This window comes from Thermobia domestica, chromosome 1 (genome assembly GCF_964235325.1).
Source record: "Thermobia domestica chromosome 1, izTheDome1.hap1.1, whole genome shotgun sequence".
Classification (NCBI taxonomy): domain Eukaryota; kingdom Metazoa; phylum Arthropoda; class Insecta; order Zygentoma; family Lepismatidae; genus Thermobia; species Thermobia domestica.
In genome coordinates, this window is record NC_137454.1 from 19,770,580 (window position 1) to 19,786,140 (window position 15,561).

Consider the following 15,561-nt stretch of genomic DNA (forward strand, 5'->3'; position numbering starts at 1 on the left):
AACGTGTTGCACATATAGTAGATGTGGCTCTGGTCTCAGTGCTGAAAATAGCTCTAAATTCAATTCTACCTACCTACAAGCTGCTTACCGAACCGGTCTAAAGAGCAAGGAATCATTCATGGTCAAACGTTGTTACCTATAAGATCATAGCGTCATCTCATCATTGTCATAATCATAATTATTCTGTAAGTCACTGGAAGCACGTAATTGCTCCAAGTTAGAAGCCTCCACACGTTACGATTCTCTGCTAATCTCTTCATTTTAACATAATTTTCTTCTTTCATATTGCCCAACACGTCCAGTATTCTTCTGTCAGCTTCTACTACATCCCAGGTAAGGAGAATTCTTTTTGAAAGACGTCCTAACCAGTTTCACGTTTACAATACTTTTGTTACAATAAAACGTTAATATTATATTATAGAAGGCAAAAAATACTATTTTTATTCTAACATTAGCACTTGCACTACAGCTGATACAAAACGAGCGAGCGAAGAACAAAAGAAAAACAAAAGAAGAACAAAACTCGGCACAAATGTTGCCATAACAAATCCAACATCCTCCCACCTTGAGTTACGTTGAGGGAACTAGTAACTCAACCACAACAAACATTATTTATTTTTTAAGTATACACAAAAGATCTAATCTGGTAGGAGGTTTCACTTTTCTACCAGTTCGAGTTGTAACAGTTTGAAGTTTTGTTTCACATTCAGTCTCTGTGTTTTTATCACTCACTCCGTCCATTTGTTCATCACTACGATACACTGCTGGTTCTTTCAACACCTGTGGTATCTCATTTGAATGAACTTCCAGGGGAAAAACTCGTTGCACTGGTCTCATCATCAATCCGGTACGTGTCTTCAACCGCACAAGTCGTACTTCACCGTCACGTCCAGGTAATATTTCAACAACTCTTGCTAAAGGCCATTCTAAACGTTTCAAGTTCTCGTTTTCTACAAGTACAACATCCCCTATTTTGATTTCACTATGGTCTCTTCTAGATTTCCAATGCTGCACCAACTGTCCCAAATATTCACTGCGAAATCTACTGCGTAACTGTTCCCTGAGTTTATGACAATATCTCAACCGTTTTTGTAGGTTAACGGATTCCAAGTTGTCGAGATCCGGTACTCCTACTTCTCTAACTTGCTGCAGAAACATAGCTGGAGTTAAAGCTAATAAATCCGAACTATCATCAGAAACATAAGTTAACGGCCGACCATTCATGACAGCTTCACAGTCACACAACACTGTAATGAATTCTTCATAATTTAGAGAAGCCTTCCCAAGTATTCTCCTTAACAGTCCTTTCATTAATCGAATTAAACGCTCCCACCATCCACCCCACCAAGCAGCACTGGGTGGATTGAATTTCCACTTGATGCGTTTCACACCTGCAAAAGACGTTATACATTTCCAATCCAGTCTGCCCAATAAATTTTCTGTGCCAACAAAATTCGTGCCATTGTCACTGTAAATGACCGAAGGACGGCCTCGACGCGCTATAAATCTTCTAAGGGCTTGAAGAAAGTCACTCGTTGATAATCCGGAAACAAGCTCCAAATGCACTGCTCTATATACTGCACAGGTAAATATACAAATCCAAGCTTTTCCTCCATCTCGTAGTCTAACTGGTCCGGTAAAGTCCACTCCCGTTACTTCAAACACTGCTGCATCTCTGATTCTATCTTCGGGTAGAGCTGCAGGGATTGGTTCCAACTTCTTGGCAGTATATCGTTTACATATGACACATTGCTTTATTATAGATCGAATAGTTTTTCTTCCTTTGAGTATCCAAAACTGTTCCCTAAGAAGACTCAACAAACCTTGAACACCAACGTGACAAGCTTCCACATGTTTATCGTACACTAACATTTTTACTACTGGATGTGTGCTTGGCAACACAACTGGATAACGGAAGGTTTCAACATCTGAAAGTTCTGTAATTTTGGTTTTTATTCTGATGAGTTTGTCATTGTCTTCGAACGGACACAAAGATTTCAAATTCTTGTCGCCAACACCCTCAAAGGAATCTGTTTGAACAAGTCTAATAACTGTCTTCTCTGCTGACAACAATTCTTCAACAGACAACTCGTTGCTTCTTCTTTGCTTAGAACGACAATTATGAATAAATCTTTTCATCCAACCTATTATGCGAACTAATTTTTCGTATTTGGAAGGATACCGATAATACCAGTCACTGTCCTCCTTTCCAACATTAAGCATAACTGATGAGACCGTCTTTTTCTTTTCCTGCGTAATGATTTCTTCTTTGTACTCATACTTCTGTTCTGGCCATTCCTCCTTGGGTCGTCGCAGCCACGAAGGACCTTCCCACCATTTTGACTCAAGCAGTTGTTCTGAAGTACATCCTCTCGATGGTAAATCCGCCGGATTCATGGTTCCTGGTACGTAATGCCAAGTTTCCTTTTCACTTAATTTTCGGATTTCTTGCACTCGATTCCAAACAAAAGTATTCCATTGCTCATCTCGTTTAATCCATGCAAGAACTGTTGTAGAATCTGTCCAATAATAAATCTGTATACCTTCAAGATTCAAGGCCTCAATCACAGAAGTAGCTAGTCTCCCACCAATAGTAGCTGCCAATAATTCTAATCTTGCTATGGTTGATTTCTTTATAGGAGCAACTCTTGTCTTGGCTTGTACTAACTGCACATTAATGTTTTCTCTTGTAACAGTTCTAAGAAAAACTGCCGTAGCATAGGCTCTTTCACTTGCATCACAGAACACATGTAGACTACAATTTTCTGAATCTCCTTGGATACATCTAGGAAATGAAAGTTCTTTCAACAAAGGCAATTCACCTACCCACTGTAAAAATTTCTTCCTTACTGCCCCTGGTACTTCGTCCCAACTTAATTCCAATCGCCAAATTTCTTGCAAAAGGATCTTTGGATACAACGTCACTGGAGAAGTAATCCCTATGGGGTCAAATATCCTATTTGCAAACGACAAAATAACCCTCTTAGTAAGAACTTCTGGTATCAACCCGTCGCAGCATTCTGGTCTTATTGCCAAAGTGTCAGATTTCGTTTCCCACTGTAGACCTAAGACTGGTACTCCGTTGTCTTGCTCCATCTCTCCAAAAGAAGTGTGCTCCCACCCTCTCAGCTCAAATCCAGCTTTCGCCATTACTTGGGTACTTTCATTAATGAAGTGATGAAGCTCCTCTTCATTCCTTACGCTGGTAACGCAATTGTCCACATAAAAGCACTTCGAAAGCTGAGCGATGACTTCTCTGGAATATTGGCTTTTTCCTTCTCTTTGTTTTTCCATTTCTAACTTAAGATGATGTTCTATCACTGCACACAGCAAAAATGGACTACAGTTCACCCCAAAAACTACACGCTTGTGACGAAATATCTTTTCGTTTCCCTCCTGGTCAACCCACAAAAATCTCAAAAAGTCACGGTCTCTTTTACAAACACTAATTTGTAAAAATGCTCTCTTGATATCGGATACAACTCCGATTCTATTTAACCTAAACTTTATCAAAATTGAGGGTATCATTTCGATCAAATTAATACCCTTCTCTAAACACTGATTCAATGAAGGATAATTTTTCTCCCTGGCTGATGCATCGAAGACGGGACGTATTTTCGTCGTACTGCTTTCCTTGACTACATGGCGATGAGGTAAATAATGCCCTTCTCTATCCTTTTCTTCTGGTGGAACTTCTTCTATTACGCCATCATATATCCATTCATTCAACACTTGTTGATAGTCTTCGTAACGGTTTTCCTTCTTCAACTTAGCAATAAGTGTATTCAATCTTCTTTTGCACATCTCAATATTACTAGGAAGTGTAGGATGTCCTTCTATCCAAGGTAACATTACTTCGTGCCTCTTCTCCTCATTAATAGCTACGGTCTTATTAGAGTAATCCATTACTGCTTGCTGAGCTTCCAATTTTGTCTTCTTTTCCGCAGGATCTGTGATACCAAGAACATCTAACCGCCATAAATCCGCTATAGATGCTTCTTTACAAAACATGGACATCGTTGCCATAGACGAGAATTTAACATCACCACGTACTTTAACTTTGCCCATTAAAACCCAACCAAGCAATGTTTCCATAGCTACCAATCCGGACTTCAACACAATTCTTTTCCCAGTAAAAAGTTTTCCTGCAATGTCAGAACCAATTAAAATTTCTATCGCGCCAGGGTTCCTGAAGTAAATTTCTACACCAAAATTTTTTAACTCCTGTATCCAAGGACCTTCAACCACTGACGTCACATTGCTACATATTGTATCTTGGTTCAGCGCTTCAAAATTGCATGCATAATCTCCTTTCAGACTATACAACCTAACTTGATAACAACTATGTTCATAAGGTGCAGAACAAATACCTCCAAAGAGTGCATGCATAACACTTTCTTTTTTAACACTTTCGTATCCCATTTCCAATGCGGTAGCTGTTCGAATGTACGATCGTTGGGAACCTGTATCTATAATTGCTCTTACCTCCCTTTCTGTCTCTTGACCCCTTACTTTTACAACTAATGTTTGCAAAAACGTTTCGGCATACACGTTATTAGTTAATGTATTTTCAATAACCGGTTTCGTTACACTTTGTTTCACTGTACCGTCATTTTCCTTGTTACCTTTTGGTCCCTTGCACATAATGTATGAATGTTGTCCCTTGCACTTGGCGCATTTTAATTTTACTCTACATCTACTGCTAACATGCCCCGGTTTTAGACATTTGAAACAACAACCTTTTGCTTTTAACACCTTTGTTTTTTCCTCGAAAGACCAGTTACGTGCCTTCGAACACTCTTCGCTAACATGAAAATCACTACAAAAAATACATTTCTCTGGGTCACCTTTACAATTAACTAACTCTGCCGCTGTTGGAACAGTTTCTGTGGGACTACTTCGATCCTTCCTTTTCTTTATCGCACTGGAAGTATCTTTCAAATCAAAGCCCGCAACTGCAAGTGCTATTCGCTCTTCACTTTCAACTTCTTTTCTCACAAACAACATTAAATTTTCCAGTCTATTTTCCACTGTAGATTCTCCATAGTTCGTAGTTCCCCTTTGCCATGCTCGCAAAAGTTCCTCAGGTAAACACGATTCCACTAGTGGGTACAGCATTGCTGCGCATTTGTCTGTCGTCACTCCTAATGTACTTAATGCTCGTAATTGTGACTCAATTTTGTCGTACAAGGCACTGAGTTCTAATTGCTTATTACTGTTCAAATTGCTTAACACCAGTTTTAAAAGTTCCCTCACATACACTTCTACCAATGTATCTTCACGACCGAAACGTGACTTCAAACCTTCAATCACTTTCGGATAGTTTTCTTCACATAACGGGAAACTTTCAACAAATTGGCGTGCTCTTGAACCGGGTAGAGTGGCCTGAACTAAATATTGAAATTTGTCACTGTTTGCGATATTCGTGTCCGCATCGATTCGATTGAACTGACTCCAAAACGGTAACCAATTCTTTAAGTCACCATCAAACTTCTTCAATTCAATTACCGGTAACTTAATACCCCGTTTCTTACCTTCTGTCGAAACACTGTCTGTATCACGAGTTGAATTTGATGCATGCTTATCGATCAACTCTTGAACTTTCGTACGAAGACTATAAAATGTCAGAACATACTTATCTTGTGCTTCTGTTTCCTGAATCAAATCATCTTCTTGGAATTCTTCTTTTAATAACAGTTCAATGTATTCATTGTGTGCTTCATCAACTACCCTGTATTTATCCTCCAATAATTCGAAGTTCACTTTAAGTTCGTCAATGTTCACATTCGCGGCATTACAGCACTGCTCCACATTTTTTGCGATTTTTGTAAATACAGCTCTCGCCACTGTTCTCACTCTTTTTGCCTTCTCCATTATTTAAGTTGTTTTTCAGTCGTGTCACGGTCGCCAGATGTTACAATAAAACGTTAATATTATATTATAGAAGGCAAAAAATACTATTTTTATTCTAACATTAGCACTTGCACTACAGCTGATACAAAACGAGCGAGCGAAGAACAAAAGAAAAACAAAAGAAGAACAAAACTCGGCACAAATGTTGCCATAACAAATCCAACAACTTTTATAATGAGTTTTTTTTTAGAAAAATCAAATTTTGTTAACCCTTCCTCGTTAGATTTTCGTTCCAACCATCCGTAAGTTTCTTCACACTCACAATTTGAAAGTTTCTTAATAATGTCCACGTTTCTTTCTCGTAACGCATCTTTCTCAACTTTATTTCTTGCAATTATCAACTTCCAACCAGGATGACCACTAATCTACATCGAGTCTAGCAAGTGTACTGATAGAATTCTTAGCTAATTACCGTTTTACTATAACAATTGCCTTCTTTATTATCCTTCATCAACTACAATTTTGTTTCTCTCCAATTTTACGTTTTACTATATTATTATTTAATCACAGTCCTAACAATAAAGTTTCTTCTCAAAAGCCGTAATAAGTGTCGTTTACTCTATTCATCTATCTTCAATGTCGCATCTTTTGTTGGCAATCTTTGCTAATACTTCATAATTGTTTCTTAGTTCAATTCAATAAATTTTCTTCGCTCATCTTCACATTTACCTTCCGAACTCTTTGAAGCATTATTTATTGCTCACTCAATCACCAAGAAAATATGATTTTCTTCTTCCTAAAGCTTCTTTCGTTATTCCTATCCCTGCTTTTATTTTCCCATCACATTTCAGATCTTCACTGATAATGCATTTCTTCTTCCTAAAGGCTCTATTTACCATCCTTATTCTTGCTTTTATTTCCTCTTCACATTTCAAATCTTTAATAATAGTGCTTTTCTTCTTCCTAAAGAGTCTTTCCCCTTTCCTATCTTTGCTTTTATTTCCCTCATGACATTTTATATCTTCACTAATAATGCATTTCTTCTTCCTAAAGAGTATTTTCCCTTTCCTATCTTTGCTTTTATTTCCCCCTTCACATTTCAGATCTTCACTAATAATGCATTTCTTCTTCCTAAAGAGTATTTTCCCTTTCCTATCTTTGCTTTTATTTCCCTCATGACATTTCAGATCTTTACTAATAATGCATTTCTTCTTCCTAAAGAGTATTTTCCCTTTCCTATCTTTGCTTTTATTTCCCCCTTCACATTTCAGATCTTCACTAATAATGCATTTCTTCTTCCTAAAGAGTATTTTCCCTTTCCTATCTTTGCTTTTATTTCCCCCTTCACATTTCAGATCTTTACTAATAATGCATTTCTTCTTCCTAAAGAGTCTCCCCTTCACATTTCAGATCTTCACTAATAATGCATTTCTTCTTCCTAAAGAGTATTTTCCCTTTCCTATCTTTGCTTTTATTTCCCCCTTCACATTTCAGATCTTTACTAATAATGCATTTCTTCTTCCTAAAGAGTCTTTCCCCTTTCCTATCTTTGCTTTTATTTCCCCCATCACATTTCAGATCTTCACTAATAATTCTTTTCTTCTTCATAAATGCTTCATTCGCCATTTCTATCCTTGCTTTTATTTTACGTTCACATTTCAAATCTTACCAGTAATATGAATCATTCAATAAACAATAGAGTACTGTGTAATAATTGTTAATATTCTGAACCTAATCTAATTTAATTTGATCATTTAGTTTTCTCTCAATAAAGAATATCATCATATGCGCAGATGAAGTTGCAATAAGTTTACTAATTTGTGTATATATGGTGGTTGAAAAATTTTCTTCTTAACCTTAGAGCTTATTCTGAAAACTAGGCACCATAATAACACAAGTCCAATTTGATACATTGACCTATATGTTTAGACCGTAAATTAGCTAGACGCCAAACTCGAGTTTTCAGTCGCCATGACGGCCTGGCTTCCGAGATTTTTTCCCGCCATTCACGTATAGGACTATTATTACAGTATAAAAGAGAATCTACTGCATATTCTATATATGTAAAAATCTCTTTCAGGATACTTCTTAAGATACTTTCTACGTAGACCTACTTTGGTACGATGGAATTCTGAATCAATTTATACAGTATTTTTTAAAATAACAACTACTTATTTTATTACTAATTTACATGTGCAGTAACTAATATATTTGCTGATGAAAGTTCCAACTGAAAACGTTTGCTGCCTTTAAAACGCTCAACATAAATGTATTTTAAACTATCCTACAATTGATACTACTTGTCCATTCTGACAGCTCGCTGTGCACACGTGATGCTCAATGTAGTGTTGCCAGTTTTTGCGTCGATTATTGAAACACAAAATGCACCGCAAGTACGTAAATCTGTTTTATAAAGTTAAATGACACAAAAGAGAACTAAAAAGAATGCTCTCAATAATAAGCAGGTCCAATACTCAAGTTGACATTCGACTAAAACAATGTGCATTTGTTTATATTCAAATTGGCAACGTGCGGAAAGGGTGGAATGTTTACCATTGCAGAGCGAGAGCAATTGAACCACTAAATTGGCTGAACGTGCTGTTTCCATAAAAACAGTTCTTCTTGTCTGATTGTTATGAACACGTGCAGGAAGGAAAAACAGAGAAAAACAACTGTCAGAAGGGACAAGTTATATCAAATGGGCTGTAACTCTATGCCCAATGGAACCCAGAGGTTCAATGCCGCATTCACAAGAGCTGTCCATCAACTTCTATCCTTACCTCACTGGATCCAGTTTCTACTTTTTTATTCCTATTTCTAAGAGATTCATCTTACCACCATTGGCGTCTAGGTCTTCCTAATGATCGTTTTCCGATTGGATCCATTTAAAACTTTGAAAGCATTTCTACTTCCTAACATTCTGGTTACATGACATGCCCATCTGAGCCTCCTAGACTTTATGACCCTAAGAATGTTTGGTAAACTGTATAAGTTTCCGCCATTCCCCATTCCCGTTCCTCTTGGGTCTGAATATTCGTCTTGTTCTTACTTTCAGTCTATGAATTATTCCCTCAGAGTAAGCGACTATATTTCACAACCATACAGCACAACAAGCATGATTATCGTGTATGAATGTATAATAATAATAATAATAATACTAATAATAATAATAATAATAATAATAATAATAATAATAATAATAATAATAATAATAATAATAATAATAATAATAATAATTCTGTTCAAAATACCGAGATATTATCTTTTTACCATGATGGAGTTTTCGTCGTTTAAATGGATCTTCAACTTAAATATCATTTTAATAAAGAGCTCACAAGTTACTCACAGAGCTAGAGAAGTCTCTAAAAAATCATGGTTAAAATTTCTCAGACACTTGAAGGTTCCATGTTAACTAACAAAAAGTTTCATAAGTAAATGGAACATTTCAACTAAAAGATTTCTTATTTGTTAAATTAACAATGGTTATGATAAATTTGTGTATGAATGGGTAACATGAATGATACTTCGAATAAAAAAATGGTATATTAAATTATTTTTCGAGTTATGTACACTTCGTAAGAATTTGATTTAAAATACGTCTTGTTTGACATTTTGAAGAGTAAATGCGACGCAATTATTGAAAAAAATATTTCAGTTAGGAAGAATTAGCTCCTGTTTTTGGATTTTATTTTGTAGGGTCAAGGGCATGTCTACAAAACATTCATGTGGTATGTATTTAATCCTTTTCATGTAACAAATGCATATGTGTCTGTATTTGTTTTGAAGTCTTTCTGTCGCCTTTTTTTGACATGTGTTAAGTGCTCGAAAACCTCTTCCACATAAGTGAGCATTAGAACATAACGACGCAATAGAGAATTCGTAAGTAATGTTTATTGAAGTTGTTTGCTTCTTTATTGTATTGTTAGATGCCATTCTTATTTCCCGGAACCAACGAAAAACGTAATTAGAATCCATAGAACGTTCTTATGTGAAGCAAGAAGTTGTGAATGTACTCCCAGAAGAAAGTTTGAAGTTTCGATATTAAATTCATTCAATACTCTGGAATCTCAATTTCCAAAACTGTTTGTTTAAAATAATAATAATAATAATAATAATAATAATAATAATAATAATAATAATAATAATAATAATAATAATAATAATAATAATACCCCCTTCAAAATCGTTCTCGAAAAATGAAATAATTCAGTTTAACAGCCCCGATTCTATCCTTTAGTCTAATGGGGCGTTTACACTTGGTCGATTTAGTCGCACGACTAAATCGACTCGCTGCATTTGCCACTAAATCGAAGCAACTAAGCCGAATCAGATCGATGGATGTGTTCAATTATTTCAACCACAGAAAATAGAACGTCTTTTAATTCAGTTGCCAGTCGATTAGTCGCTTTCGATCAACAAGCGATTAAGTTGAATTCCCGTTTACACGGTCGATTAAGTTGAAAGTGACGTCAATTCAACTGAATCGAACGCAAATCGACTAAGTGTAAACGCCCCATAAGGGAGACGATGATTAAGAGCCTGATATACCAAAAATAATACAAAAATTGCTATTTTTCTTTTGCTTGTTTAATCATAAGTGGAAGGAGATAATGAAATGCACAATCATAGATAATGTTATTCTACAACAGAAAATATGAACCTGAAGAATTTTCAGTGTTGTCATCCATAGAAATTACAGCATTGCCAGAATAACATTTGCCATAAAATCTAAGCTAAGGCAGCTACCAGAGGAACGAACTCAACCCCATTTGATTACGTATCCTTTGAACCACTTTTTAAACATTATTATTTAATTTTAATAACAGTATATTAAAACTATTTTATCAGAAACTAAACACAACTATTATTTAAAAAGTAGCTCACAGGATACGAAAACAATATGAAACGTAATCAAATGCAGTTGAGTTCGTTCCTCTAGTCTCTGCCTCAATTTAGATTTTGCGGGAAATGTTATTCTGGCAATGCTGTAATTTCTATGGATGGCAACACTGAAAATTCTTCAGGTTCATATTTTCTGTTGTAGAATAACATTATCTATGATTATGGCAAGTTCCATTTCATCTTCTTTCACTTATGAAAAACAAGCAAAAGAAAAATGGTAAATTTTGTATTATTTTTAGTAAGGCAGGCTCTTAAGGCAAATGAATGACCACGGAAGAATTGGTAGGATGTGAAAGTAAGAGGAAACGGGAGTACCCTGAGAAAACCCACGGACCCGATGTTGTCCACCACAAACTTAGTTGGTCGCGGATCGAATCAGGGACCCCACGCACCAGACGTAAGAGCCGTACCACTTTTTTTTTTAATTCGCCCCAACCGGAGTATTGTTCGCCATGGGTATCTCACGTACTTTCTACGTGTTCCAAACACGACAGGGTCACGAACACAGAAATACCGAAGGCAGATAAAATTTCGAGCACGCTCTTCAGAGGGATTCGAACCCTTACCCAATGGGCTTAACCTCAGGCCGCTTTCTGAGTCATCTTACCCCTCAAAATCTTCCTTGAATCGAAATATTCTTGAAATTAAATGATTAATTTAATTTAACGTCCCACGATCCTTTAAAATAAAATAGACAAATGAAAGTGAATGCTTAATAAAAGAATTGTTACAAGAATGTGGGAGAACACGACAGAACCCGCAGATACAATGCTGTCTACCATAAACTCACATTTCCTGGACTCAAACCAGGGATCCCTCGAACGCGAAGAGAGTGTTTTACTATGAAGCCACTTGTATGTCTTCCTACCTCGGATCGAGTTACCTCTTTTAAAATGATTATAACATGCCATTAATGTTAATCCACATCAACGAATATCAATATAAAAATCAATTAACATAACATTTTACACAGCAGAAAGGTAAAATTAATTACAAATAACAATTATAAATGCAGTAATGAACATAAGAGACTATTGAATACAATGTAATATTTTTCCATTCAATATCGTGTTATTTTAAAAGGGATATATATAAATTATGTTTAGAGCGACGGCAGGGATCATTAGTGCAATTAATAGGCAAGCGTGGCAACTATAGAAAGTTAACTCTTTAGCTGCCACCTTGAGTTCAGTATCCCAACCCAATGTGGCACCCCACAATTTTACATCTAGCCTTTGCAACAAACTAGCTACATCTAGCGAAAACCAAGACACTACAGAAAATGACCAGGCCAACACTGAGTGCCAACAGAGTATTAAAGTTATATACCTGCTAGAGGTGTGCACGGGCCGGAATTTTTAGCCCGGCCCCGGCCAGGCCCGTGAATTTATAATGTGAAGCCCGACCTGAGTCCGAAATATGTTTTAGCATTTAGGCCCGAGCCCGGCCTGAGCTCGTTTGATAATCAAATGAGCCTAAAATAAGCCCGAATTACAGAAACGCAATCATTAACGGAAAATTGTATTTTTATTTACAGCAATTACAGGTTTAATTTTGCAGTTGTGCCTTGAAAGTTCTTAAGAAAGAATTGTCCAATAAATATCTTTGTATAGTATATTTACAAAGTTAGGCCCGAGAAATATGGTTGTATATTTAAAAATTCACTGCCCGCGCCAGAAGTGATATATGCTTTGTGGGTCCAAGGACTCGGACCCAGCCCGTGCAGACCTCTAACGCCTTCGTGCCATGTTTTACAGAGAATGTCTAAAATCAGAACTACCTCTTGACGCCAAATGGCGTCAATGGCACACGCGATAGGTATGAATGACGCCATATAGCGTCAAGTGACACACAGCAATAGGTATGAATGACACTATATGACGTCAAGTGGCAGCGAACGAGTCACTTGAGATCATCCATCAATTCGTTATTTTCGTAAATTTATCAATTCGAGGTCAGAACTATGTGTGGCAACTGAAAAACTCTCAATTCTGGAGCAAGTCATCCTATTTTTTCACTTCCTAATCTATCTTGAATCCCATTGAATATATCTTCTCCCTTTTTGAAAGATTTTGAAACAAATATTCAAACTACAATAGTGTATACAGAGTAATCACCACTTCTACTGATATTAAGATGAATAGGGCTTTAGTCACTCGTTTACTTCCAACACCAAAATTGTGCAGTTGGACCATTTTGCATTTAAGAGCTCCTTCGTGGCTAAGCGGTTAGCGTACGTGCCTTTGGCGTGAGAGGCCCGGGTTCGATTCCCGGCGGGAGTTCATGTCGTTCTGATTCCACGTTAATCAGTAGATCGACGTCTCATATAGCCTCGCTGCTGAACTGGACGTTAAACTCAAAATCAACTCAACTCAACGTTTTGCATTTAGATTTCGTCAGAATCGTCGTGGGTTACAGGAACAGACCGATCGAATAAATTGTTATGATATGATATGATCTAAAGTTCATAATGATTTCGTCATATCCAATAACGTTGAGAAAGGACTCAGTAAATATCATACTCTAGCTAAATGAGTAAATTTGTCGAAACAATACGAGGGAGGGTCAGAAACGAAGGTTACGAGGCCGATATTTCTGGAGTTTCGTCTTTTATAGAGGAATGAGGAGTGTGCAGTAATTTTAATACATGGAGTTGGCAACTGTGCAGAGTTTCAGTCACACGCCATCGACGGCTATAGTTGTGTGTAAACACAAATGGCGACTCGTTTGGAAAACTGGTCTAGGGAAAAAGTCCGTCCAGTTATTCGATTTCTGTGGCCGAAACATGTAACAGCGACTGGAATTCACTGGCAGCTGGTAGAGTTTTACGGAAAGACTTAATGTCTCGTCAGCATGTCGCAGAATGGTATCGAAAGTTTGCGGCTGGTAGAGAAAACGTCACCAACGAGGAGCGCAGTGGCCGACTCAGCACGACATTAAGCAGTTTCACTGGAACATCATCGCCCATCCTCCCTATAGCCCGGACCTCGCTCCAAGCAACTTCCACCTGTTACCGCCATTGAAGAAGCATCTAGAAGGCAGTCGCTACGCTTCAGACGAGGAAGTGAAAGACTTCGTGACAATGTAGTTAAACATGCAAGGATAGGATTTTTTCCAGGGGAGGGGATCTACAAACTTATTCCACGATGTGACAAGTGCGTCAATCAATATGGAGATTACGTCGAAAAATAAGCTAATATATGTACTATCTGTTGGCTGTATTGGTTGTATGAAATAATATATACACGTTTCATTGCAGGCTTTGTAACTTTACTTTCTGATCATTCCTCGTATGTACTATCTGTTGGCTGTATTGGTTGTATGAAATAATATATACACGTTTCATTGCAGGCTTTGTAACTTTACTTTCTGATCATTCCTCGTATGTACTATCTGTTGGCTGTATTGGTTGTATGAAATAATATATACACGTTTCATTGCAGGCTTTGTAACTTTACTTTCTGATCATTCCTCGTATGTACTATCTGTTGGCTGTATTGGTTGTATGAAATAATATATACACGTTTCATTGCAGGCTTTGTAACTTTACTTTCTGATCATTCCTCGTATGTACTATCTGTTGGCTGTATTGGTTGTATGAAATAATATATACACGTTTCATTGCAGGCTTTGTAACTTTACTTTCTGATCATTCCTCGTATGTACTATCTGTTGGCTGTATTGGTTGTATGAAATAATATATACACGTTTCATTGCAGGCTTTGTAACTTTACTTTCTGATCATTCCTCGTATGTACTATTTGTTGGCTGTATTGGTTGTATGAAATAATATATACACGTTTCATTGCAGGCTTTGTAACTTTACTTTCTGATCATTCCTCGTATGTACTATCTGTTGGCTGTATTGGTTGTATGAAATAATATATACACGTTTCATTGCAGGCTTTGTAACTTTACTTTCTGATCATTCCTCGTATGTACTATCTGTTGGCTGTATTGGTTGTATGAAATAATATATACACGTTTCATTGCAGGCTTTGTAACTTTACTTTCTGATCATTCCACGTATGTACTATCTGTTGGCTGTATTGGTTGTATGAAATAATATATACACGTTTCATTGCAGGCTTTGTAACTTTACTTTCTGATCATTCCTCGTATGTACTATCTGTTGGCTGTATTGGTTGTATGAAATAATATATACACGTTTCATTGCAGGCTTTGTAACTTTACTTTCTGATCATTCTTCGTATGTACTATCTGTTGGCTGTATTGGTTGTATGAAATAATATATACACGTTTCATTGCAGGCTTTGTAACTTTACTTTCTGATCATTCCTCGTATGTACTATCTGTTGGCTGTATTGGTTGTATGAAATAATATATACACGTTTCATTGCAAGCTTTGTAACTTTACTTTCTGATCATTCCTCGTATGTACTATCTGTTGGCTGTATTGGTTGTATGAAATAATATATACACGTTTCACTGCAGGCTTTGTAACTTTACTTTCTGATCACTCCTCGTATGTACTATCTGTTGGCTGTATTGGTTGTATGAAATAATATATACACGTTTCACTGCAGGCTTTGTAACTTTACTTTCTGATCATTCCTCGTATGTACTATCTGTTGGCTGTATTGGTTGTATGAAATAATATATACACGTTTCACTGCAGGCTTTGTAACCTTACTTTCTGATCACTCCTCGTATGTACTATCTGTTGGCTGTATTGGTTGTATGAAATAATATATACACGTTTCACTGCAGGCTTTGTAACTTTACTTTCTGATCATTCCTCGTATGTACTATCTGTTGGCTGTATTGGTTGTATGAAATAATATA

General features: G+C 36.7%; 1 protein-coding gene across 1 annotated transcript; it reads right to left on the reverse strand.

Annotated features, from left to right (window-relative positions):
* Positions 1-612: 612 nt before the first annotated feature.
* LOC145689747 (uncharacterized) lies at positions 613-5,874 on the reverse strand. Its single transcript, XM_081764256.1, has one exon. It carries the CDS (start codon positions 5,872-5,874, stop codon positions 613-615), a length of 5,262 nt encoding a protein of 1,753 aa, XP_081620382.1.
* Between the last annotated feature and the right edge of the window lie 9,687 nt (positions 5,875-15,561).

Bases quoted from the DNA above. Each gene is read 5' to 3' on its own strand.
- LOC145689747 (XM_081764256.1), bottom strand. From the start codon at position 5,874: ATGGAGAAGGCAAAAAGAGTGAGAACAGTGGCGAGAGCTGTATTTACA.